Source organism: Aquila chrysaetos, chromosome 15 (assembly GCF_900496995.4).
Source record: "Aquila chrysaetos chrysaetos chromosome 15, bAquChr1.4, whole genome shotgun sequence".
Lineage (NCBI taxonomy): Eukaryota > Metazoa > Chordata > Aves > Accipitriformes > Accipitridae > Aquila > Aquila chrysaetos.
The window spans coordinates 29,749,028-29,774,824 of NC_044018.1; the positions used below are offsets into that span (position 1 = coordinate 29,749,028).

At 46.5% G+C, this 25,797-nt stretch overlaps 2 protein-coding genes across 2 annotated transcripts; both read right to left on the minus strand.

Annotated features, from left to right (window-relative positions):
• Positions 1 to 3,384: 3,384 nt before the first annotated feature.
• On the minus strand, positions 3,385 to 7,147 carry HOXC8 (homeobox C8). The gene is made up of 2 exons (XM_030037534.1): positions 6,367 to 7,147; positions 3,385 to 4,363 (listed from the first exon to the last, which is right to left on the minus strand). Exons 1-2 carry the CDS (start codon positions 6,800 to 6,802, stop codon positions 4,071 to 4,073), a joined length of 729 nt encoding a protein of 242 aa, XP_029893394.1. The 5' UTR covers positions 6,803 to 7,147; the 3' UTR covers positions 3,385 to 4,070.
• Positions 7,148 to 13,515: 6,368 nt separating this feature from the next.
• On the minus strand, positions 13,516 to 16,983 carry HOXC9 (homeobox C9). The gene is made up of 2 exons (XM_030038042.2): positions 16,446 to 16,983; positions 13,516 to 14,358 (listed from the first exon to the last, which is right to left on the minus strand). The coding sequence occupies exons 1-2, from the start codon at positions 16,981 to 16,983 to the stop codon at positions 14,114 to 14,116; spliced, it is 783 nt and encodes a 260-aa protein (XP_029893902.2). The 3' UTR covers positions 13,516 to 14,113.
• Positions 16,984 to 25,797: the final 8,814 nt, after the last annotated feature.

Consider the following 25,797-nt stretch of genomic DNA (forward strand, 5'->3'; position numbering starts at 1 on the left):
TAATAAAAAGCCTGGAATAGGACGATATTTCTTACTTCAGGCGGGTAGATGAGTCTAATTTCAGTAATACCGAAGCTATGATCATTTCTGAATAAGCCACTTTGTGGAGAGCGAATCTTCTTTCAAATTACTTTCCCCCATAAAATGGTCTCTTCTCTTTTTCTCTTGAAATGATGGAGTGATTACAGAAATAACTGGATGTCATCTGAAGATGCGACTCTCTTGTGTTGACTACAGAACATAAACATTTACCCCAAAACTAACTGCTGCGGCTGTAGTTTCAATAATTTAACTCCAGACCCTTTTGATAGATAAATGTCATTCTGTAGTATTCGTTCGGATAAAACTACTTAGATTTGTGAATTTAAATATGATGGATAGAGTGCGGATGCAGCTTCTTTTTTTTATTATTATTATTTTTAAACACTTTGATAAGTTCTCCCTCTTCTTCCCCCCTCGTTGGGAGGATATTTTCTATGCAAAGCCTTTAACGCGATTTTTTTTTTTTTTTTGGAAGTAACATAACAGAAAATATTTTCTTTTCACTGATTTCTGCGGATTTTTTCATCGCTGGAATGAATGAACACACATCCATCCTATGATAGCGAACGAGGGGGGAACAAAAAAAAAAAATCCCTTGTTGTAAACGCTGGATAAATATCCCCCAAGAAAAAAGCTCTGTTAGAATAAACCGCTCTGTTTTATGACTAATAAAACTGCTTACCTTCCGTGCCTGCCCTCGACATGGAAAAGTCTAGAATAAACCTGATTGGGGTTTTTTATGTATTTCTTGGGAGATTAACGCCGGTTAACGAGGACATTCCAGGCTCTGCAGCGAGGGGCAAAGCTGCCTGTATTGGTATTTTGTGCAATTCGGGAGTGGGCACCCACGGGAGCTGCGCACACGCGTTGCACACGCAGACGCTCAGCCCCATCCCCGCGCAGGATCCGACCCCGCTGATGCCGTTTTCGGGGCATTTCTCCCCCCCCCCCCAACTCCCATTTCGCCCTGGCGATGCAGGGGGGTGCGACCCACGCTGCAAATATGGGGGGAAAAGGGAGAAGAAGTGGGTGCACCCACCCGAGTCCCGTTTTCCTGCGTTCCGCACAAGTTCGGTATTTCTCCTTTTTTTTTTTTTTTTTTTTTTTTTTCCCCCAGCCCTCCTGGGCAGAGTCCAGCAATTTCAAGCCCTGAGGCATTTAAATCCTTTAAGCTTGGTGGGTTTTGGGTTAAGAATGTCTGAAGCCCACAGAGGAGCCTCCAGACACAGCTCAGCACATCAGGCTGCGTGTGAGGAGCCTTGTGCTTCCTTATCTACAATATCTGGGTAAACATCCCGTCTACTTCTGCATCCCTGGGCTCTAGATGATGTAGTCCATTTATCAGCAGGGGGAAGAAAAAAAAAAAGAAGAAAAAAAAAAAGAGAGTGATAGACCCGGTTTTACAGATCAATAGACCTCGTTCAACGAAATGAGGCTGGTGGTAAGAGAAATATTGAGAAAGTTCATCTCCCATCCGAGAGGTAAAAGAGAAACGTGAAGGTATCACCGCCAGGTTTTGCTGTAAATAAAATAAAATAAAATATAATAAAATAATATTATAATAATGATAACAACAACCGGAGTAGTAAAATAAAAGGATGTGTTACGTTGGGGATGGTGTCCATGGGGAAGAAGTTATGAATATGGGGGGGGAGAGTAAAAGGGACTTTGCGCCTGAGGCGGGGGGGGGGGGGAATATAAATAAATAAACCGCTTTCTTGCCAACTTCTTTTTTTTTTTTTTTTTTTTTTTTTTTTTTTTTTTTTTTTGGCGTCTTTCACGCTGTTTTCCATAGGGAAAAGTGTTGCCCCAGAGCCCCTAGCCCGGTTGGTGCCCAGACCTCTGCCGCGGGGTTCGGGCAGGTTTTCAGGCACACCTAACACCGCTCCAGTCTCCCAGTTTCTCCCTAACCAGCGCCTGCCAGCACCGGATCGCACCCAGGAACCGGGGGGGGGGGGGACCGGCGGCTCCTGCCCGCCAGCCCAGCCCCAGCGAGGAGAGGATTTTTCTGGACCTCAGAGCCAGGCGGGACCAGGGGTTTTGCACTTTCCAGACCTCTCAGATGGCATTTCCCAGCTGGGAGAAGTAAAAAAATCCAACCGCACACCCTTTTTGCACTTTAATCCCCCCCCCCTTTCCCACCCCACCCCACGAAGAAGCCTTTCCCATAGCAAAGAAAGACTTAAGAGTGCTGGAGTCATTGCAGTATTTGATTTTATTATTATTATTATTATTCTTTTGGCGGACCTACAGCTTCAGTCAGACAATTAGCAGCAACATTGCCATTTTTAATGAGCATTTGCCATTTTTAATGAGCATTTGCCATTGCAGCTGTGACATAAGCCCCGCTCAGGCTGTGGCCAGGGAGGCGGGAGGGGGAATCCTCCCCCCGCCCGAGCCACCTCCGCTGCTGGTGGTTGAGCCAAGATGTTCTGATTTCCTCCCAAATAAAGATGAGCCTTGGTTTTTGAAGCGTGCCAAAGATGATTTGAAGGATGAAATATTAGTCGGAGCCCACTCTGAGTGATGTGTACGTGTGGGTGCTTTTAAATAGAGACATAGCACTGTAGGCAACGCAGTCCTTTTAAAATCTTTTATTATTATTATTATTATAATTATTATTATTTACGTAATGTCTCACGTATACAATACAAATCCACGGTGTCCAGAAATTTTTTTTTTCTTTTTCTTTTTCTGGCGGTAATTGCTACATTCAGAGTTTGAACACGCAGAACTATGCTTTTACATAAAACAAATGACGATTTTTTTTTTTTTTGTTTCGAGCATGTTGCATTAACAGATAAGTCAAGACAAATAGATAACTATACATTCAGTGCAATTTAGTTCTACACTACTTTATAAGCACAATAAAATAATACAATACTGTGCGTTCTCAACTAGGCAGTTTCAGTTGTTGGGATTTTTTTTTTCCAAGAAAATAAGCAGCAACAAACGACAATAAAACCGCATTACAAATACTTTCAAAGCATGACTCCTTCTATAGGTAGTGATAAAGTACAATACAAGGTTGGTTGGGTTTTTTTATTGTATTTTTATTATTATTTTCTGCTACTTAGTAGCTTGCATCAGGGCAAAAACACAGCTTTCTCTCTCTTAAATAAATTCTGACCAAGTAAAATTTAGGATATGTAAGCCCCTTGTTGATAATAGATTTGATAATTATTGCAGGTTTTCCCTTTAGGTAGTACATGAAGAATTTCGAGTGCTCACACAGGCAAAGGGTAAACAGCGCCTATAGAAATAAGGAGGGGGTTGGGTTGCGTATTTTGGCCTATCAAGGTATATACAAGCCTCAATCCTATAGAAATGGAGGGGGGGGATATGAGGGGTGTGTGTGTGTGTGTTTGCGGGCGCTACCAGGTATGCTCACCCTCCAAGCTCCTCTTCTTATCTGGCAGGGGCTGCAGGAATGGCCCCTCCGAGGGAATTGATAAATGGCTGGTAGGAATGGAGATCTCCACAGATAGACAGACACTACACAAACAAGCTAAGGAAGCTGGAAGCACCCTCGCACTTCCCCTAGGGTCATTCGGGGGAGGCAAAACCAAGCTTAAAACAAAACAAAAAACAAAAAACAAAACAAACAAAAAAGGCAAAGTCAAAGCTGTTCACATAAATACATATTCTGCACCCATCCGTGTGTGCAGCTTCGCAGGCGGGAGCGGAGGGAGCAGGGGACGAGCAGTGACATTTGCTTCCAGGCTTGGTTTAGGGGGGGTTGGGGGTGGTCTTGCTTTGCTGGATCATTTAATTTTTTTCTTTTTTTCCCCTGCTCTTGCAGTCAAGCCAACTATGTATTTATTGAACTAAAAACGCAGCTATTAGGAAAAAAAAAAGGGGGGGGGGAGTAGGGGAAGTTTCTATGACAATAAAAAAGGCTACAACTGTTTGACAGGTAGTTACTGCTGTGTGAGCCTCTCCATTCTATACTCTATAAAAGCAAATGACCGTCGTAAACATCTCGATTTATCATCTGCCATAAAACGAGACTTCAAGGGGCTGAGAACTCAGTCCTTGCTTTCTTCTTTTTCCTCCTCTTCTTTTTCCTCTTCTTCATTCCCTTCTTCTTCCGTTTTCTCCTCGTCCCTGGCCCCCGGCAGCTTATCTTTATTGTTTTCTTTTTTCCACTTCATCCTCCTGTTCTGGAACCAGATCTTCACTTGTCTCTCGGTCAGTCCCAGGGCGTGAGAGACCTCAATCCGCCGCTTCCGTGTCAAATACGGGTTGAAGAGGAACTCCTTTTCTAACTCCAGGGTCTGGTACCGGCTGTAAGTTTGTCTGCCACTGCGTCTTCCGGGAGCTGTAGGACACAAACATCAAATAACTTCTTAATTCTCCCCCTTTGGAGGCTCTGCTCCCCCCCCCAAGCCCCCCTCGCCTCAATTTTCCTAGAGAAACTGCTGCCCCCCCCGCCCCAAAAGCCCCTTTCAACCCTTTGCATATAAAAGGCACTAAAGGAAAGTCGCTGGGTTATTATTAATAATCATAGGGCTGATATTGCTATTAATCCTGATAGCCAGCTGCCCTTCCCTGGCTCTTCCTGGGGAATGTTCAGCTCTGACTGCTTGTCTGGGTGCAGGGAGGTGTGTGTCAAGCTCATTCACAAAAGAGACCTTTCCAGTTTCCTAAAAGGTGATTCTGGATGGTGAGTCCTGGTGGGCAGCTCCATTTTAGAAAAAATGTGTGTTTTCCTATGAAAGGTGCATTGTTCGCCATAAAATCCTCTCCAGCCTTTCTCCTTCTCCCCATTCCTTTTTCTTTCTTCCTTTCTCTTTCCTTCTTTCCTTCTTCCTTTCCTTTCCTTCCTTCCTTTGCTTCCTCTTTCTTTCTTTTCTTTCTTTCATTCATTCTTTCTTTCATTCTTTCTTTCCCTCTTTCTCTCTTTCCCTCTTTCTTTCCTTCCCCTTTTCCCTCTTTCTCTCTCCTTCTTTCTCTCTTCCCCTCAAAATGCCCAACTCTTGTTTCCTTTTCCAAAGGTTCTTCCTAAAATACAGGCTCAGGGTCCTCCTATTTGCTAATATTTACGCCCTGAGAATTTGAATTTTCTATTAAATCCCCTCTCCCTGTCCTTTCGGTTAGGGCTGTGTGTCTGTAAAGCACACACAGACAGAGGTGGGTATTTGCCTGTGCAAACACAGAGATTGTATTTAAAACAAGTCAATGGACATTTGCAGCAATAGCCAAAAAGGAAAGAAAGAGGACCGAGGTATGTGCAGCTGAGCCCCTGCACTTCCTTCTGCACGGTCCCTTCTTAATGAGAAAAACAATCTATTTGCAAAAAAAAATATGCTCCAGTTTGAAATGATTGCATCCTTGAGACTACCTCTAGGTCAAAGCTTAGATAAATAACGTGTTTTCCTCTGCGTCTATCTCCCAGCCTCTGGGCCACATCCTCTCTACATTAGCCAGAACTCCTTTCCATTTTCTGTTTTTTGTTGTTAAATTTTTTTTGGGGGGGGGTACTTTGGGGCTCTGATTGTCCTTAAAATTAACACTAACCTTCACATGTTTTGAATTAACAAGGCTTCTAGACAACCTTGGTCCTTAGGTGGGGGAAACTTGTACTTTGAAGTATTTCGGTTTCTGTGCAATTATCTGGACTTCACATGAGCAAAGTTCCATTCAGCCCAAATTATTTTGAATTTCCCACCCCCTTTTTTTTAACCCAAGACAGCAGACTGTTCTCCTCCACCCCACCCCATAGCTCTGAGCTAAGTTTCCTTTTCTGTTTAAACTTTTATCTCTAGGCTTTAAGAAACAGATGTAAAGTATTAGTAATACTTATACAAGTTCCCACCTTTCAGGCTTCGTCTCCAAGCGGTTATGAAAGGCTATATGACATTTTAAAGAGCAGTGTATTATCAACATGCAAATAACCTCGTGGGAGCTGTATCTTATTGCCTATCCTCAAGGCAAGCAATAAAAAACAAGTTTTACTTTATTGTGATTTAAGCCTTTTGCAGGGAATCACCTTGCTGGCTCTCTAGTAACTGCTGTCTTGTTTGCTTTCAAAGGTCTTCCTAAAAAGAAGAAACATTAGCACAAAACTGCTCATTTCTTTCATATCTTACATCTACGCCTCTTATATTTATATTTTTACATATATATATATGTATGCATACGTGTGTATGTGCATGTTTATATATCTATACATATGTTTGTGCTTGTATATGCATACATATATATATAGATAGACAGAGAGAGAGAGAGAGAGAGAGAGAGGGAGGAGAGGGGGAGAGAGAGAGAGAAAGAGAGAAAAAAATAAAGGAAAACATTTAAGGAGGAGGAAAAAAAGGTCCTAACCGTGAGGTCTCATCCATGGGAACATGAGACTGGGAGACGAATTTTGATTTAAATGCCCTTGTCCCTCGCTAGAGTTACTGTTGGAAGACGATTTACAGTCAGGATATTGTACAACAGTCGTCTCTTGCTGAGCACCATAAAGCGATTGCCTCGGTAGAGCTTCATATCCATAGAATTTAGAAGCGTCTCCGTGACACGCCAAGGCGCATGGGTTTTGCTGGTATCCAGAGTTGGAGATGCTGGAGGTTCCGTGGTGGAAAAACTCTTGGACGTGGTGTGAAGGGTGCTGGAAGGTGGGAGCAGTAGTGCCCGGACCATACACGAGAGCATGGCTCCTGCTAACACTTTGTGGAAATCTGCAGTCGTAGTAAGTTGGCTCCAGCGATTCACCGCCTTTGTACTTGGAAAAGAGAGGATTTACAAAGTAGGAACTCATGACCCTCGCATGCAAAAAAAAAAAAAAAAAAAAAAAAAAAAAAAAAAAAGGAGAAAAAAAAAAAAAAAAAAAAAGACGGCTTTAATTCTAGATTAGTGCGAGATTGTCCCTGGACTGTCTCAAGTCCTGCTTTTTAGTGGCTTTTTTTTTTTTTTAATGCGATCTCAAAGGCGTTTCATGGTGCCTCTGTGTGTCTGTACGGTTGGTTCTCGGTGCTCTTGACTTCTCTTGTAATCTGTCGGTAGGTAGAGCTCTCTCTCTCAATTTCTCTGTAACTCTGCTCCTTCCCTTTAACACCACAGGCAAATTCCTCAAAATCCCGGTGGTGTGGCTTTTTTTTTTTTCTTCTTTTTTTTTTTTTTTTTTTTTTCCCTCCTCTCTCCCCTCACACGCGATATGTACACATCCCTCCGCCACGCTGAGACAGCCTGCCAGCCAAATGACAGCGTTTTGGGGCGCTTTTTTTTTGGGGGGGGGGGTGGGTTGGTGGGTGGGTGGGTGGTGGGGTGGAGGAAAGGTGGTGTATGCCGGGGGACACACACACACACATAGAGCCCTCCCGAGGGGGGGGGGGGGGACCCACACCTAATGAGTGGAGGAGGGTGAAGGTGCGCATTAATATCCAACACCCCCCCCCCCTTTTTTTTTTTTCCCAGCAGCAGCCTCTTCACTGATGGCAGCAAATACATGCGCTGGGAGGTCAGCCTAGGTAACCTCAACAGGTAAAGGGAGCCCAAGCAGCCCCCCCTTGCCCTCCCCATCACCCCCCCCCCCAAAAAAAAATCCGGGGTGAGCTTCTTCTAGTGCTCAGCATCGCCCCCCCCCCCCCTCCCATGGGACCCCGTTTGCCAGGGAGGATGGTGGGGGTGTCCCTGGTGTTGTTGTTGTTGTTGTTGTCATTGTGTTGGGGTTTGGGGGGGCTGCGAGGGTGGGCTTGGTCCCACCTAGAAGGGGGGTGTGTGTTGTGCTGTGGTTGGAGTCTCTGAGCCCAGATTTCCTTTTTTTTTTTTTTTTTTTTTTTTTTTTGGGGGGGTGTGCGTGTTTTGTTGTTATTGTGGTGATGGTGGTTGGAAGATTGGAATCAAACAAGCAAACAAAAGCAAAACGGGAGCGAGCGGGCGAGGGAAGCATCTCCGTATTGATTGGCTGCTTCTTGCTGTCCTTCTTTAAAGAAAATAAAGGCAGAAAATTATGGGGAGTTATTTATTATTTTTTTTTTCCCCTTGCTTCCTTTCAAACCAACCACTGAAAATCCATGGCTGGAAATAACAGGGAAGCGTCCTTCCAAGGGAATAAAGTAGACCATTGCTTAAAGAGAGCTACTTTGGACGAAAGAGAGGCAAAGTGAGACAGAAAGTATGTACTCCCTTTTGTGCATGCCTGTAAAAAATAACCATCGAGCGGTTTTTTTTATTGTTTCGCTACTCAACATAGCGATTTTCCCCGTCTTTTCCCATTGCAAGTGGTATTTGTGCCCCTCGCCCCCACTTTTTGCACTGTAAGTGACCACTCACTGCAACCTTTCACTTCGGACACTTCATTTTTACGACTGCATGAAGGAACTCAGCTCATTAAAAAAATCACATCAAATCACCAGGATTCGTGTTAATTTTTCGGGGGGGGGGGGGGGAGGAGGACACACTTCGCAAATGAGTATTTTCTGTAGAGCCGCAAAAAATACCAGACCCACTAAATGACACAGTGTTATTAACAGTCCCCGTCTTTCCCTCAAAAAGTCTACAGACCTTCAAATCTTTCCCTCATGTTCTTCCACCAAAAAAAAAAAAAAAAAAAAGCAGCCTAATTATTTTCAGAAGAGACCTGGGTGACTCTGACCGATTTCAAGTGTGGAGGGAGAAAAATACCATCTCAGCTACGCTCGCCAAGCTGTTTTGAGGTGGGTTTTTCTGCCCAGGAAAGGTCACATTCTCGATTTTTTTGAGGCATGGGGTGGCTCAAACCTCTGGTGAGATTGAAACTGGTGAGGTTTTTTGGTTTTTGGGGTTTTTTTTTTTGGACACCTTCCTAAGAAGAGGAAAAGACCCAGTAGCCACCCAGCCCACCTTTATTAGATTTTCATAAATCGAGGGCGTATTTTTCCATTTAGAAAGGCTACATGTGGTGGGTTTTTCCTCCCCGTAAGCAGACAATGAACTGTGCAGGAGAACAGTGATTTTTCCATCGCCTATTGTGAAAATATTTTTTAAAATCAAGCTACGTTTGCTGTGAAGAAATAGTCTCCATACCCGAATAATGTCAAGGACGGCACGATGACCATATTCATTTTTACAGGAGAACTCACCTACCTCATCCCCCCTTCCCCAGATTACCCCTTCCCTAGAGACATCCCCCCCCCCCCCCAAAATAAAAAGAAGAAAAGAGCAACTAGGGACAGAGGCTCCTTAATTAACAGCTAATAGTCGAAGTGACCATTTTCCTCCTCTAATCAATAGCATTTCTATTTTTAAAATCCCAGTGCCTGCCCATGCAATAAAGGCAGCCGTGCAAATTGAAGTGCGAAAAAATAAAGTTGTCAGAGCTGGGCAATTCGGGCTGGGACTGGGGAGAGCTGCTGCATTTTTCTAATCATTATCCGTGGATGCAGGAAGCAAAGGTGCAGCGAGTCTTGCAGAATCATACCTTAGGCTGGGAAATAAATGTTTGCTGAAGGCTGTGAGAGAAAGGACCCACCACCCCCTTCCAGATTTCAGGAAATAAGATATATGCAATTGCCTGCTTCTTTTGAAGGAAAATATCTTGACATTTACTGTCTGGGGAAAGTGCTGCTCTTTGTCTTTACTGTTTTGGCCGTGTTTAGATGTGGGGATGGGTGGGGGGTGATGTCTCTTGCGGGTGCATGTGCTTGGATGTAGCTTTATCGGTGTGGCTGTATTGTACTTTTAGGTGTTCATTGTACCCTCCCGGAGTTTATTTTATCCCCCCCCCCCCCTTTGCCCTGACCTTCACTGAAAAATGTCATTCCCTCCTTCCCCACCCCAAAATGAGGAGGCTTTGGAGAGATACGTGACGGGCGTAAATAAAGAGAAAGAAAGAAAAAAAAAAAAACCTACCCAAACCCCACAACCACTTCAAAATAGGCAATTTCTCCGTGCAAGCATTTTTATGCATTTATGCCCTCCCCGCGCCGTCAGATGTCAGCCCTGAGCGCCGCTCCGCGCTCCCCGCGGAAGTGGGGGGGGGGGGGGGGGAGAAAAGAAAAAAAAAAAAAAAAAAAAAAGAGCTCATTACGGGGGTTTTCAGCACGGTGCGAGGGGGTTGTATGTGTTGGGGGGGGGGAGGGCTGAAATAAGGCAGCTCCGCGCTTCTGTGTCCCCCCCCGGTTTTCCATCCCCGGGCGCGGAGCCGGTTCCGCGGGCGCGGGGCGCTCCCCGCCGCGCGCAGCCCCGCGCTAACATTGGGCAACAGCGCCATCTAGCGGCCGCGCCGGAGCGCAGCCGGGCGGGAGGGGGCGGCGGCGGCGGCGGGGGGGGGTTGGGACACGGGAACCAGAGCCGGTCCCCGCCGATTACCGGGCGGTGCGTTATAACCGATCATCCCTTACCGAGGGGGGGGGGGGGGGCGCGGAGCGACCCTCCAGCCGCGCGGTGCTGTGCCCTGTATAAACACTCAAGCGCGGGCAGGATTTTTTGGAAAAAGCCCCCCCCCCCCCCCCCTTTTTTTCCCCCCCATTTCCCCCTTTTCTCACCCATAAAAAAAACAACAACAAAAGCAGCGGCGCACGCGGGACCAAACAAACCCACCAGATGTGCGCCCACACCCCCCCCCCCCCCATCTCCCCGCTTTTATCAGTTTTTGGCTTCGAGTTGGGGTTTGATTTTTTTTTTTTTTTTTTTTTTTACCTCCCTATGTCCGAGGGGGGTCTGTTGTTTGTAGCTTGTAGACAAAACATTCCAATAATCCGGTTTCAAAGAGAAGAGCACCCACCTTATTTAAACCATAAAGCAATTAAAGCCAGACGTCTAGCCAGATCTAGGGTCCTGTTTTGTTCGGTCCTATTCAGCCCCGCATAGCAGGGAGACAAACAGAGTTGTAAAAGTGGCATTTTTTTGGCTGCGGAAATGTACCTATGGACAGCTGTAGGGTCCTGTCGGTTTTGTGTGCCTTACAAAAGGGCAGATTTGAAACCAGGCACACACACACCACACACGCACCCGACCAAAAAACGACCCCCAGAACCTTATATACGTGCCTATATATATATATATACATATATATATACAATTTTTTTTTTCTCTCTCCGAGAGCTACAAGCGCATCTCTCCCCGGGCAGAAATACATGTGCATGTTCACAACCGCCGGCACACAATAGCTGTATCAGTATGCGTCTGCACACACGCGCCATATGTCAAAGAATGCCGAAATTGGAGCATTTTGATACATTAATCCGGGGAAAGGCTGGCCACAGGGTGTGCTGCTGGGTGCAAACCGCATTTTTTTTTTTTCCTAAATTATTATTATTTATTTTGAGCCACACCGGGGTGGGTTTTTTTTTCTCCGCTGGCTGCGGTGGCGGAGACATTCAATGGCTGAGCCGCACCAGCGCAGCCTCCCAGCAGGGCCAAATGGCATTTTATAACTGGTGTAACCCTTCACCGGGGGACTTGGGGGGGGGAGGTTTGAGGATACCGGGGGCCTTGCACATGAACTAAAACTGCGGCAGGATTTTAACCCAACCCAACCCACCAACAACAAAAGAAAGCCCCAACCAGCAGCTCGGTGGAGACAAAGGGGCATCTCCTGCGCTGCCCGCCGGCTCTAATGGGGGTCTGGCCGGAGGGATGACTGCGGCAGGGAGGGAGAGGGGTTGAGGAGGGGGGAGAGGGGTTGGGAAGGGGGGGAGAGGGGCTGGGGAGGGAGGGGGGGAGCTGGGGAGGGAGGGAAGGGGGGGCAGGGGGAGGGAGCAGGCTGTGGTCGCACTGGAAATGAGATCCGCTTGAATGAAAGGGGGGCCAAAATGAACTTCCATACATCATGTCTTTTCAACATCGCTAAACGCTCCTGACAAGCCCCTCCAGAGAGCCGGGTCCGAAACTGCCTCCAAAGTCCTGTCCAAATGATGATCGGGAGGGTTTGGTTTTTTTTTTCTCCCCCCCCCCCTCCCCCCAATTAATAACGATAAAACGGGGATGATTTCTTCCCTCTTGCGAAGAGGACGTGGGCGAGCCTCTTCCCGACCCTGCAGGATTTTATTCTTTATTTGAGGCGGGATGAACGGAGAGAGAGAAGCAGACGGGAGGGAAAATAATGATAATAATAATAATAATAATAATAATAATAATAATAGTAATAATAATAATAAAAGAAATGAATTGACATGACTTAGGTGGAAAGATTCCCCCCCCCCCCCTTCTTCTTTTTTCTGGTCCATAAATCTTTCGCTCTGCTAAAATGTTTTCTAACCTGACCATTTCATTGCGCTCGTTAAGGTTTTTCCAAACAGACCTAGCACAAAACTGGGATTGTAAAAGGGCTTTTTAGCTTCCCCTGCTCCAGGGATGTCTCCGCTGATAGACCGCGGTGCGCCTGTCCCCCTCCGGTGACAAAAATAGACCCCGCTTTAAAAGCGAGGACACAAATCAGGGGAAGGAAAAGAAACCTCCAAATGCTTCAGCAAGAAATATTAAAGAGCAATATTTTATGAGATCAGCAGAAGTAATCGCTTCCAGATTTTTTTATTTCGGAGGAACTGGGACGAGGGCGACAAACGTATCTTGCTCGCCTGATCTGGTTTTGATTAGAAAGATTAAAACGCTGCTCCACTCATTTCATTAAAGAAAGGGACCTATAACAAGTTTTTATGATTAAACATCCCTCGCTGCTCATTTTTTATACAATCTCCTGCCTCTTGTTTCTCATTCAGCAGCCTGGAAAGCGCCCAGAGAAGGAGCCATTGATAAATCCCGGCTCCATGCGCTGTGGGCAGCGTGTTTTCTCGCCTCTGCACAAGCCACTGCAGCACCAGACCCATCTCGCCCTGGCAGGACGGGGGGGGGGGGGTTGACCTTTCCGCAGCCAACAACCCTTTTTTCCCCCTTTTTTCTTTTTTTTTTTTTTTTCCCAAATCTCCCCCCCGTCTAGGGCGAAGGGAGGGGGGTCTGCTTTTTTTTTTGCCTTGTAACCCGAATATTTGCAGGCTGCCGCATGGCCACCACACATTTATTTCTTTATTCCTCTGCTCCTTCTGTCCCCCCAGCCCTTCTCCACCCCAGATTTATTTTTTTTTCTCCTTCTCCTGGGCTGTCTTGCGAGAAGCAGCACTTCCAGCAACCCTCCAAGTTTTGGCAACCCATCGATAAGGCAGAAGCTCCCCCTGAGTGGATGGCAGAGAGCGGATGCCTTTGCCAGCTCCTCTATTCCCAGCATCCATATTTAGTCTTTTTACATATCCTTCGATTGCCTGGGGTCATAAATTAGTACAATTAATTATCCCAATCTAAAAATTGATGGCACATATAACCCTTACCTCAGCGCCTTTTTATTATGGTACTCTGAAATAGAAAAGTGCTGGGGAAGGAAGCAGAAATCTCCGCTCTCCTCCGGCTGCGGGGGATGCTCGGGTCCGCCCCGCCGAGGCACCGGCACCGGCACCGGCACCGGCACCGGCACCGGCACCGGCTGGCAAAGCCCCGGGGCTGCTCCTCTGCAAAGGGCTTTAAATAAAAAGACACCTACATACTGATTTTTTTTCTTTTTTTTCTTTTTTTCTTTTTTTTTCCCGTGACGTTAGGTATATTTACATAGAGCTGCTCTACAATAGCGAACATAACAATATTACAGAACGGTTCTGAGACGAGAATAAAATACACAAATAAGTACAGCAGAAACGTTCAACACCGTGACAGAACATCATTGAGCCATATTCCCTTCAGTCTTTTTTTTTTTTTTCTCTTTTTCCTCTCTTTTGTACAAAATATTCACTCACGAGCTCGCGGAATTAAAAAATAAAAATACTGGATAAGTTTAATTTATGAAATAAAATACTAAAAAAAAATAAATTCAAGTACTTCTTGTGTTTGTTTTCTGAGGAGGACAAAACAAAAAACAAGGAAGAAGAAAGGAAGAGAAAACAACCCCCCCCAACATCTTTCTTTTATTTAGTTGCATTTTAGAAAAGACTCGTGTCCCAAAACGCTTGCTGTGTTTGCCTATAATGCTAAACATTCATCCACACATTCAAAGTCAGAAACATTTCAACCCCAAAAAACAGCCTCTATTTTTTTCTTTTTTTTCTTTTTTTTTTTTTTTTTTTCCTCTCCACCCTCGTTTCTCATTGACTGGACTTTGCCAACTTTATTGCTGTTCTTTATCGGTTTTTTCTTTATTCATTTTCTTCATTTTCATTCGCCTGTTCTGAAACCAGATTTTGACTTGGCGTTCAGTGAGATTAAGGACTCTGGCTACTTCGTACCTCCGGTCCCGTGTAAGGTACATATTGAATAAAAACTCTTTTTCCAGTTCCAGGGTCTGATACTTTGTGTAAGGACATCTTTTCTTCCTCGTGGAGCGCGCATGAATCCAATTTGCGACGGGATTGTCTGAGAAAGAAGATTTTTATATTTTTTGGGGGGGTAAAAAAAATCAGTGTACACAGCTGGCCTTTCTTCCCTCCCCCCCTCCACGCCCTGGTGTATCTATAGAAAGAAACCTGTTTAATTAGCAGATCTTACCTAAATATTTTAAGTGACCTTCAGAAGAGTTTAATCTGTTTATTTTGGAGGGGTCATTTCCTTCTCTTTTGCTGCTGTTCTCACATAAAAGTTTCAGTAAATAAAACTGTAGCAATGGGTTTAAAATAATAATTATCCACATGACTGCTACTAGCAGTAATCTAAGAACATAGTCATAAAAAGTAAAAATTCCCACCATTTCATAGGCCCATAAACTCTTTTTACAACCTCAGCTCTCCAATACTTTCCCTAGAAGCTTTCCCAGACCTGGAAAGCCGAGTTTGTTTTTTTAATATCTTAAGGATGACACGCGAGATGTCCCACTGGCTCCCAGAAAATTGGCTTTTTTTTTTTTTCCTCCTTGCCCCCCTTCTTCCCCCCCCCCCCCCCCCAACCAAAAGGACCTTCCACCCTGCTGCCACATCCCCGCACGGTCAGGGGAGCAAAACCCCATCGCTCCCTTCCTTGGGAGAAGGTTTTTCCCCCTCTGCCCGTTCTAGGCAGCTGCCTGCCAGCAAAAGGAGACTTTCGCCCCCTGATTCCTCGACTTATTTTTATCACGAGGGTGCCTGGCACCAGCCCGCCTGTCATAAATAGAGGTGGGAGCTCCTTCCCAGACAGACAGACAGACAGATACCGAGGCACCAAGGTGCTCCCAAGCTGCTGTCACCCAGCTTTATCGCTCGGAAATCACCCGTTTCTTAGGCCGGGGGGTGAGCGGGGGGGGGGTCGTCCCACCAAAGCCAAGGCACGGCCGAGCGGTTGCGGGGGCGTGCGGTACCCCGGTGGGTGCACCCGCAGCATCCCCCCCCCCCCCCCCCCCCCCCGCAGCATCCTCTGCGGATGCTGAGCTCCTCTCCGGGAGGGTTTGGCGAGGAGGGGGTGGGTTGTTTTGGGGTGGTTTTTTTTTTGTTTTGTTTTGTTTTTTTTTAAATCCCCGGAGCTGAGCTGACCTCCTGCCTGCACCAACCCCCCCCCCCCCCCCCAGGAGCTGGTCCCCTCTGCAGAACTGGGGTCCAGGCTCCCTGTGCTGCAGGCTGGAGGTGAGGATGATGCTGGCGGTTACCTGACTCCTGTGCCTACAATGTTCAAGGTTTCCTGATGGCTGGGTTGGGGTTTTGTTTTGTTTTGTTTTTTTTTTTTTGGTTCTTCCCCCCCCTCCCCTCCCCTCTCACTTGGGCTGCAGAAGATGTTTCTTCAAGTGTATGGTCCAATGTCCTGCGCTGGCTGCCTTTTGCCCTCAGCTACTTCCACACACTTAGTTTATGCCTTTACAATTCCAATTTTCCTCCTTACTTCTCCCCTACAGCCCCAACCCCGGCCCCCCAGCCAGGGCACCCACCTTTTCATTTATTCCCACGTGTTGGAGCATTTTATGAATAATTGCACCGGTGGAGCTTTTATTGATTTTCAAAATAGATAAAGAGACACCTCTGCGTTTACCCGGAGATGTTCCTTTCCCCTCCCCAGAAAAACCCACATCAGTACGTTCCCTTCCAGCCAGCTACAACTCTTCCTTGTTCTTTGAAAGTGGAAATATTTGAAAGCGAAGAGGCTTCTCCCTCTGCCTACCCCCCTCTCGCTCCCTCTCACACACGCACTCTCCTTCTCTCTCTCTATTTTTCCCCCCCTTTTTTCTTTCTTTTTGTTTTAATTCCCCCCGGTGGAAAGTGATGAATATTGGATCAAAGAAGCCAAGAGCCCCCCCCCGCCCCCCCTTGCCAAAAAAACCCAAAACCAAACCAAAAACCGAACCAAAAAAGACTAAAGAGCCCCAAACAAAGTACAGATATTCGCTCTCCGGCTCTGCTAGGCGGACTCGCTCAAACCCCCAGATCTTCCTGCGTATCTGGAGTTTTAGGGTCGGGCTCTCTAAGGTAATTTCATTTTATTGAGTAGGGTCCTGGAAGCCGTAATGCCTCCCCGGGTCGTAAACAAGAATGACTTCGACTTACTAGGGTCTAATTCGTGCTTTTCTTCTTTGTGTTTGCTGGAAGCGATGGCTTCGGACTCCGGGGAAGGAATTGTCTGCGCTGCTCTGTCTCTCAGCTCCCCCGGAGCCCCGTACATGTAGTCCGCGTAGCCGCGACCGTCGGCGGGGCCGCACTCCCCCCGTCGCCCGGGGAAAGCGTCGGGTTTGAGGCCGTAGGGGCGAGCACCGGGGGCGAAGGCCGGGAAGGAGACGGCCCCGGCGAGGGGTTCCAGCCAAGTCCGCATGTACCTGGGCTCGGCCCCCACGGGTGCCTGGGGGGCGTAGGGGTGGTAGCCCACGGAGGATTGGGAGTGGACGGGAGCCCAGGAGGTGGTAAAAACGGCCGGCTTGGGGGCGAAACTGCAGGATGGAAAGTCGGCACAGTCCGGGACTAATCCTGACGGTCGGGCGGCAGCCGGGTGGGAGGCAGAGCTGGGGAACCTGGAGGCCAAGAGCTCTTCGTTCTCGTGGCTTATCAAGGAGTCAACATAGTAGTTGCTTATGGGGCCAGAAGCCGACATGGTTCCCCCCTCTTTTACATTCATAAGATTATTGTATGAACTGTATGTGTACTTTTTATCTTCTCATAGAACAATCAGGGCAGGTAATTATTTTTTCAGCCTTTCCCAGTGTGCCATTGGCTGCCCGCCCTCACGTGATTGTATTTACCCAAAAATATAGCGTGGATCAATCCGCAGGTCTTTTTTTTTTTTTTTCCTTTTTTTTTTTTTTTTTTTTTTTTTTTAATAAGCCGACCCGGCTTTTCCTAAAACTGCTGGCAATGGGGCGGAGATGGGGAGGAGGGAGGCTCGGCCGGTCCCCAGCCGGGGGATGCTCTACCCGCGGGCTGGGGGGGGGGGGGGGGCGAGATTTGCCCTGGCGCTGAGGAAGGTGGAAGGTAATTGTGGAAGGTAGTCCAGGAACTATTTCTTGACGTAATTTGTCTCTGTCCTTTGCTTCTGCAGCTTCTAGCCTCTAATGGATACATTAAATTGAATATCGGTGGGAAGGGGAGAGGGGAGAAGTGCGGTGGAGGTGGGCTTCCCACTTGGAGAAGGGAGCTGGGGGGGAGAAGCTTTTAGCCTAAAAGCAAAAGGGGCTTTTGTCATCTTTTGCAGCGCTGTCTCATCGTCAGGCTGCTGAGCAGCTGAGAAATCCGTGGGGCACAGGCACGTCTAGTCCTGCTTTAGGAAAGAAGTGTCTTCAGGAGGGGGAAAAAAAATATATGTATAGTACGAGGAGCATCTTTGAAAAGAGGAGGGGGAAATAATAATATCACACCCCCCCCCCCCAAAAAAAAAAAAAAAAGGCTGAGCTTTTGCAGTGAAAGGCTGCATTATTCGGCAAGTAGTCGTGGATGTTTTTATGTCCTTCAATAAAATTTTTACGAGGATCATTTGATTGTTCATAAATGTGTCGTTCATTAAATAAAACCGTAGGACTGAGTTTCAGCTATATAGCTGAGGATGAGAGAGCTTTTGCATATCAGGAGGAAGCAACAATGTGTGGTGGGCACATGATTGTTCTTATTTTTTTCTCTTTTTGTTAACGCCTGGAAACTTTTCTTTTTGCACCAAATCGATTGAAGAAGTTGGGAGCGTTAAAAAATCGGTGATAGCCTGCCTGCATTTTGAGAGAATAACCTTTCTTTTGTAAGGAAAGACAGGTAGGTAAATAGCTCACGCCCATTGGAGTCTGAAAGAAGGGAGTTAGGCGATTTCTCTGGAAGAAAAAAAAAAAAATTAAGATACCTAACCAAAACTAACCTCTCCTGATTTTTTTTAGCAACCGAACCCCCCAAACCCATGGGTTGTCTGGGCTCTCCAGGGCTCTCCATCACCTCGGGTTTTCGAGGGCTGGGGGGACAGGGAGGGAAATGGTCACAATTTGCAAGAAGAAGGAGAAGTGTGGGCTCAGGAAGGGATGGGGGGTCCTCCAGGGGAGAGGCAGGCAAGGGGGGGGGGGCGGGCAGGGTGTCTCCAGTGATGCAGCATTCACCAGTGACAGGCGGTCTGTCCAGTCTGTGCAAGTCCCACGGACGGACACGGCAGAAACCTCTTCAATTATTATTGGGGTTTTTTCTTTCCCCCCTCGGTAAGTTGCATGGGAAATGCGAGCAGGAGGAGAAAAGAGATTAAGGCAGATTCAGGGATAAACAGGCAAGAAGGAGTGATGCTGCCAGGAGACTCCCCCCAGCCCCTCCAAACTTACTCCCTCAGCTGAGCCAGGATAAAATCCTGCACCTCAGTCCACAGGGCTCGAGGAAAAAGAAAAAAAAAAAAAAAAAAAAAAAAAAAAAAAAAAGCACAAGGCTGCCCTCGCTGCTGGTCGAAATGGGATTTCCCCCTCGAAAAATACGAAAGGCTTTAAAATAAAAATATGACGGGGGGTGTTTGTCAAGGGACTCCGGATTTTCCAAATTCGAAGAGAAAAGTCATCGACTCGGTCCCCCACAGAATTTATTCCTCATTCCGTTTTAAGTCCCCTGCTTTATGTGAGCCCTTAAAGGGAAATATTCCTGCAGGAGCAGAACGTCTTCTTTGGCCTTTATCGAGACCAATTTATCTGTCAATCACCAGTCTCCAATGACGGTTATTTTTATGTTCGCGAGGAAAAAAAAATATATATATATATACTCATCATTCTTTTATCTTTTCCCATTTGAAAAAATACTTACTCTGCAGGGCTGCTAATGTAGTGGGCTGTGACATGTGGAGGGGAAAAAGCAGCCTGGCTTTTCTACTTTGGTGGAATATTTTAAAGAGAACCCTTACAAAAGAAGGGTTGTCTGCAGATGTATATGCAGAAGGGGAGAGGGAGAAAGAAAAAAGAGGCAGAGAGAGAAAGAGGGAGAGGGAAAGGAAGGACTGAGCATGCAGAGGGAGAGAAGCACTGAAAAGCAGAGTCAGTGGGGAGGTTTTCCAGAGGGGAAAAAAATAGTAATAATGTCAGAATATACCACAGACGAACCGCAAAACGAGCAGAAATTACCAAAGCCACGCAGTTGTAATAAGTAGCAGCAGTTTTTGTAACCTTAATGCGAGCAGGCAAGGTCACTAAATTAGTCGTGGATGGTGCATGTTGGTGCTACACAAAGGCAAACATATCTGGCAAAGATTTCTTTTATTTGCACGGAAACCTGCAGCACACGGAATTACTCACTCCCCATGTTGTCGTGGGATCTTAAGTAAAAAAATCAGATAGCGTTTGTAATACAAACCCCTTTCATTCAGGGACTGCTGGTGTCTAAGAATTAAGCAGTACAAAGCAGAGATGGAGACACTTCACCTTAAAGAGAACTAAAGACACGGCTCAAGACTAAAGACACGGCTTAAGACTAAAGACACGGCTTAAGACGACGTTTTCTCTGCTGCAGAATCCCGTAACACGATGTGAACCCCCATAAAATTTAACACGATGTGAACCCACGTAAAATACTGTCCTTTCACGCTTATCTCGACATGAAACCATCCCCATGGATGAATGCAAAGTTATGTGAATCAAGTCCACTCAGAGTGCAGGGCAAATAAAGCAATATCCTGAAATATTCTTCTTTGCAGTAGCAGTGTCTCGAAGTAAATATCCAGACTGGAATTAAAACACGCCTTGCTATTGAATTCAGCAGCTACAAGGTTATCTCGCAGCTTTTATGCACGCTCCAGCTAGACTCCTATGCCTCCACAAAAGCTTCGGTACTTGTTTAATGGGAGATTACCTCTTCTGAAATGATGGTGAACTATCACATCCCTTCCAGGCAGACTAATATCTTTTCCTCTCACCTCCCCTTTTGAATCTGCAGGGGAAGGAAACTTAATTGCATTGAGCAAAACTAACACTAGCAGTCCACAAGCTGTAGGGGTATTTATGTATTTTTTTTTCCTGGCGGAGAAAAAAATAAATATATAATTTTTAAAAAAGACAGTCGAGTCGCAAATTAGGAGGTTACAGAAAATCAAGCCTTTGTCTGAGCACTGTCCTGCCCAGTTGACTTCTGACACCTTTTCGGAGCTAAATGCTTCCCATGTTCGCCCTGCTCCCTGCAAGTGCTGTGTGTGCTCAGCCCGAGCTGCATCCCTTCCCTGCCCTGTGCGCGCAGCCAGGCTCTTTCCACACTTCCAAATCTTTTGGTTTCGCTTTGAGAAATTGTCCCCTGATTGGAAGGAACGGAGACAAAAAAATAACCCTAATTAAAAAAAAAAAAAAAAAAGACAGAAGAGGCAGAAGAAAAAAAAAAAAGAAAAAACAACTATTGGACAGCCTGCCTGCTGAGGTGACACTGCTTTCTTGCCTTTTTCTTGCTTTTTAATTTTTTTTTTTTTAATTTTTCTTCTTTTTTTTTTTTGGCAAAATCTGCTGCTAAGGAAAAGCCAGCCTGCCGTCCCCAGGAACGGGGGGGGGGGGGGGGTGTCCTATCCCCCTTTTCCTGCCGCAGCTCCAGGCCCGAGCCCCAGCAGCAGCAGCCTTCCTCCGGAGAGGGGCTGCGCCGCTGCCCGCCGGGGCACCCCGAGCCTGCGAGGCCGGAGCCCGGAGCTCCCCCCCACCCCGCAGCCGCGTCCCGGCCGCCCCGGGGAGGCTGCGGCAACCCCGGGGGGGGGGCTGGGGATGAGCAGACACCGTCCCCCCCGCCTCCCCCGACAGGCAGACGGAGTCTCCTCGAGGAGGGGGGAAGAAAAAAACCAACCCAACCCCCCCAAAAGCACCAACCCAAGCCCATCCGCATTCCCCCGCTTTCCCTCGGTTCAATTAACACTGTCAAGTTCGGATTAAAAAAGAAATCGGGGTTTTCTCGGCTCCTTCGCCCCCCCCCCCCGGCCCCACAGCACACCTCCAGCCCCTGCCTTGGAGGAGCAGGGAAGGGCGGTGCTGGCTTCGGATCTCTCCAGAAACGAAAGTAACCCTCCGGCCAGCTCCAGCTCCCACTCCCCGCCTGCATTTTCAGCCCTAACCCGGAATAAAGTTCCTTTCCCCCCCCCTTCTTTGTCCTTTTCCATTCCCTTCCTCTTCTCTTTTGCCTGCCCAAGTTCTTTCTCTCTTTCTTTTGTTCCTTCTTCACCCCTCCTTTCCTTAAAAAAAAAAAAAAAAAAAAAAAAAGTGGGAAAAAAAATTGTACACAATAGCTTGAATGACTCTAAAGCAGACTCTCTGAAGAGGCTGCAAAATATTTCCCGATCCCCCAGATGCCTCTGTTTATTCCAGGATTGTCTCTTAAAGTAAATAAATATGGGGAAAGATTAATTTCAGGCCAAATACCATCCCTGAATCTTGCAGCAGCGCGAACGCAGGCTATAGGCTTTGCCTTCCCCCCCCCCCCCCTCCGCCAAATTCTTTGGCTGCTTGAAAATCATATTTATTCAGGCTTCCTTAAAAGTGATCATATAGGAAAAGCTCCCCAGGACAACAATTGACCGCTGGAACTTGCACGCACATCGCTCTGTATCAACGTGAAAACCTCAATCTCAGCCAATATGGGAGTCATAGCTAAGGCGAAGAAAATGAGCATTCAGCTTAAAATGACACTGCAGGAGTTTTTTACCTGCTTAAGTGCTTCCCCCCCACCCACACCCCCCCTCTGTTTGTTGCTAAGAATTCCTGTCTCTCCAGTGTTGGAGGTACGGCTAATAGACAATAAATTCCGAGGTGCAATTAAAGCTAAGAACAATTTCTTTAAGTGTGTTATGGTCTCCTTTTCCAAAATTTCAGGTCTCCACCAGACGAAGCCTACTGCAGATGTTCACAAAACCCAGCAGCTCGTCTGCAGCAGCCGGGGAGGGTGCAAAATTAAAGCTCCTCTCCCCGCTGCTCTCCAGGTTAGCTGGGTTTTGGGTGTGATATGAAATGCAGGTCAAGAGAAGGGGAAAAAAAAATTTCCCAGAGAAGTAAATTAAAAGAAGAGCAAGAAAACAAGCCTGAACCCAGAGAGGCGAAGTGTATACTGCCTGAAGAAACATATTTCTATACTTCTCCCTTTACATTTATTATGTTTCTGTCAGACACCCTGTAATTAGCATAGATAACTATAGTTGCAAGCTCCAAGTTGTGTCTGCAAATTCTATTGTTTGGCTGCTCCAGTTGCACACCAGCGAGCTTGAAAGCGAGCACAAGGTGTTAGGAAGAGCCTGGTGCCCTCAAATAAGACAATAACCCCACGAAATGTGACGGGGGGGGGGGGGGGAGGGGCGAAGGGTGCTGCTTTAGGCGATGGATTCCAGCCCAATCTGCACCGCAATATCTCTGGCCTGGTGCAAACGTCTCCTCCAGGAGATCAGCTCAGTCTTAAACCTGCCTCTATCTACCACAAATATGGTTTAAAATAAAGACTATTCAGGCAATATGCCGTCATCTGCCTTCATTCACCCCCTCCCTCCAAGCAGTTATTTGTAAAGGTCAGCTGCAGAGCCAATACCTATGTAAATACTCGGTGTCCGAGCCAGACCCCCAGACCCCCCAAAGATAACAACCTTGAGCATTTGCTACCATTTACACGATCCCCTCCACCAGCCCCACTTTGTTTTCCAGCCCTGGAGCGGGTTCGTCTTGTAGGGAAGAGCTGAGCCTTCAGGGGACTTTCCCAAAATCCAGCCGAGCAAATGTCCACGAGAAGCCAGGAGAGCTTTTATTTAGGGGGGGGGGAGAGGAAAAAAACCGAACCCTTAATATAGCCCAGCTCTTCCCCTCCTGCAAAAAAAGGGAAAGTTTATCAAGGCAACTTCATCTCCCCACAGCCTCCTACTCAACCTCTCCGCCCCATAGCTTTTGCTAGGAGGTCTTTCGCAAAACCGCCCCAAAATCATTCCTTAGCAGCAAAGGATAAAGTTCATCCATAGGCAACGCGTGTACACACACACAGAGACACAGGCAAAAGCCTCCAGGTTTTAAAATTACACCTGCTGGGAGAGGAGTATTATACAAACAGACGCAAGAAAAATTATGCAATCCAGCGTATCGTAATATCGCTAATATTTTACTCTGATAACAGCATCAGAAAGTGCATGAGCAGGAGCAACAAAGCAAACAATATTGCGCGAAGAAAGATGAAGGCGAACAGCATGGTGTCCTTTTGACTACCCATGTTTTTACATAAAAAACAGGCACATCTATACAAAATAGTTGAAGCAATAAATTCCCACCGTCCTTCTTCCTGATCTAATATCATAATTAAAAAACAGTAGGGGAGATTTTAACTTTTATTGCGTTTCTGGAGTTGGGTTGCTAAACATATATTAACTTTAGATTCTTCTCTTTCTCTCCAGGGGGGTGGTCTCTCAGAAATAAAATCAATCTTAATATACACATAATAGATATTGTTTTGTCTTGTACATGCTGTTAGAAGAAAGGGAAAGAAATCTGCAGATAGTTAATACAGAGAAGGCAAACTCATCATACATGTAATGAATCCTTTAAATCATTCAATTATCACAGCACTAATATCAAATAATTATGGTTAAATGTACCAGTAATCAACCTTGTCCCTGTTGAAATATTAATTTACAGTATCGTGAATGAGTTTCTTCTTTTTTTTTTTTTTTTTTTCTTCCCTTACCCTTTTTTAAACTCGCTTATTACATTATTTTTTTTCCAGCCTGGTGTATTCAACCTAAAAGGATGATGAAAACAGCCGTACTCTACGCAACATTGCTTTGAGCCGAATCAACAACTATTTCGTCTTTTCCACACTTCAAATACAGCATCTTTAACACAGCAGACAAAACAAAGCGAGATGTTTTCAAACCGATGCTTTAAAATACACATTCATTCATCGCACGTGATTTTATTCTCATCTGGGTTATAACAGTCAGACCAAGCGCCCGTCCTATGGAGCAGGGACTTTTTGCTGGTTTTGCAATCGAAATATACTCCCTGTACAGAAACTTTGCCCTGAGGCTCACAAGTAAGAAGTCAAAGCAGGGAAAACCCCCGAAATATCACCATCCACCAGCAAGGAAAAAAGCCCCAAAATACACCGTTCCCGCCAGAGCTGAACCTGCCTTGGGAAAACCTGCTAGCCTGCCATTTTGCTTACCCAGAAAAGTCCAAATATTCGGAGTTTAAGACTTTATTTCTCCACGCCAACCTGCACCTCTCCACCCTAAGACCGACACCCACCGGGATCGGGGTATTTTAGGTATCACAACACGCAAATATCTGCAAAGCCCTTGCTCACCCTCACCAGATTTTGCTCTCTATATGCTCTGTTTTGCTCTCCGCATATTTACTTTTACTTCTTGCCATTTTACCAACATCCCTAATCCCACGCATCACACAGGACCCCTGCACTCTTTCGGGGTCAGCTCGGCTGATATCTTCTTTGCTTTGCTTTTTGCCCCCCCTTATTGCCCCCTTTTTCGCATTGAAACGCTGAGACGCAGATATAACTTTTCCAACTTTTACAGCGCGTTTTGGGGGAGGGGGGAAAGGGGGTAAAATAACCCTTTTTTTGCCCAAGAGAGGCACTGCTCATGTAACACAGACGTCTGATTTTCTTCATCAACAGTTACTTAGCTTTTATATGTATCCTTACTAGAAAGTAATTCATAATCCAGGCTGAACCAGCAGCGACATAGGAACCGTGTTCTTGAATGTGAAACCCCAGACCCCGATTAGAGCATGGAAAAGGGTTATTAAATTTTATCTCTGATGCTTTCGCTGGGATGGAGAGAGAGCGCAGGAGAAGTTGGAAAACCCCAGTTTCTGCTTTGTTCTTCCGTCCACCTTCACGAAACAGAATCCGCTGCAACTTCTCGGGTTTAATAGCGAGAAGGCTCAGCAGAAGATGGCAACAGGAGCGCTCCCAGCACCAGCACCCCCCCCTCCGCCAACACCATCGTGCCAGTTCTCCCCAACACCCCCCTCAAAAAAAAAAAAGAGAAAAACCCAAAAACCAACCAAAAAACAATCACCTTTCCAACTCACAGGGATGACCGAGCGGGAAGCGACCACCTTTTAAATTTATTGATTAAAAAGCGACCACGGGGGGATGCGGGGGGGGGGGGGGGGGGGGATTTTTATTTATTTATTTATTTATTTTCCCTCCCCCTTTTTAAAGAAAGAGCGAGCGCCCATCACCCGCGATGTGCAACCGCCGGGGCTCTGCCAATCATCCCGCTCTGCAAGGCTAACTTAATAATTTGGGTAGGAAAAGCTGCCTCCTTTGTCCTCCTCATTTATCCGCGGAGCAGAAACAATAGCGCGGAGGGTAGGAAAAAGGGGGGAGGAAAAAAAAAAAAAAAGAGGGGGGGCAGAAAACCATCTCCCTAACTCGGGGCGGGGAGGGGGGGGTGGTAAGGGGCATGGGGGAGGGTGGTGGACCAGGGAGGTGGTTGTGCTGGTGCTGACCC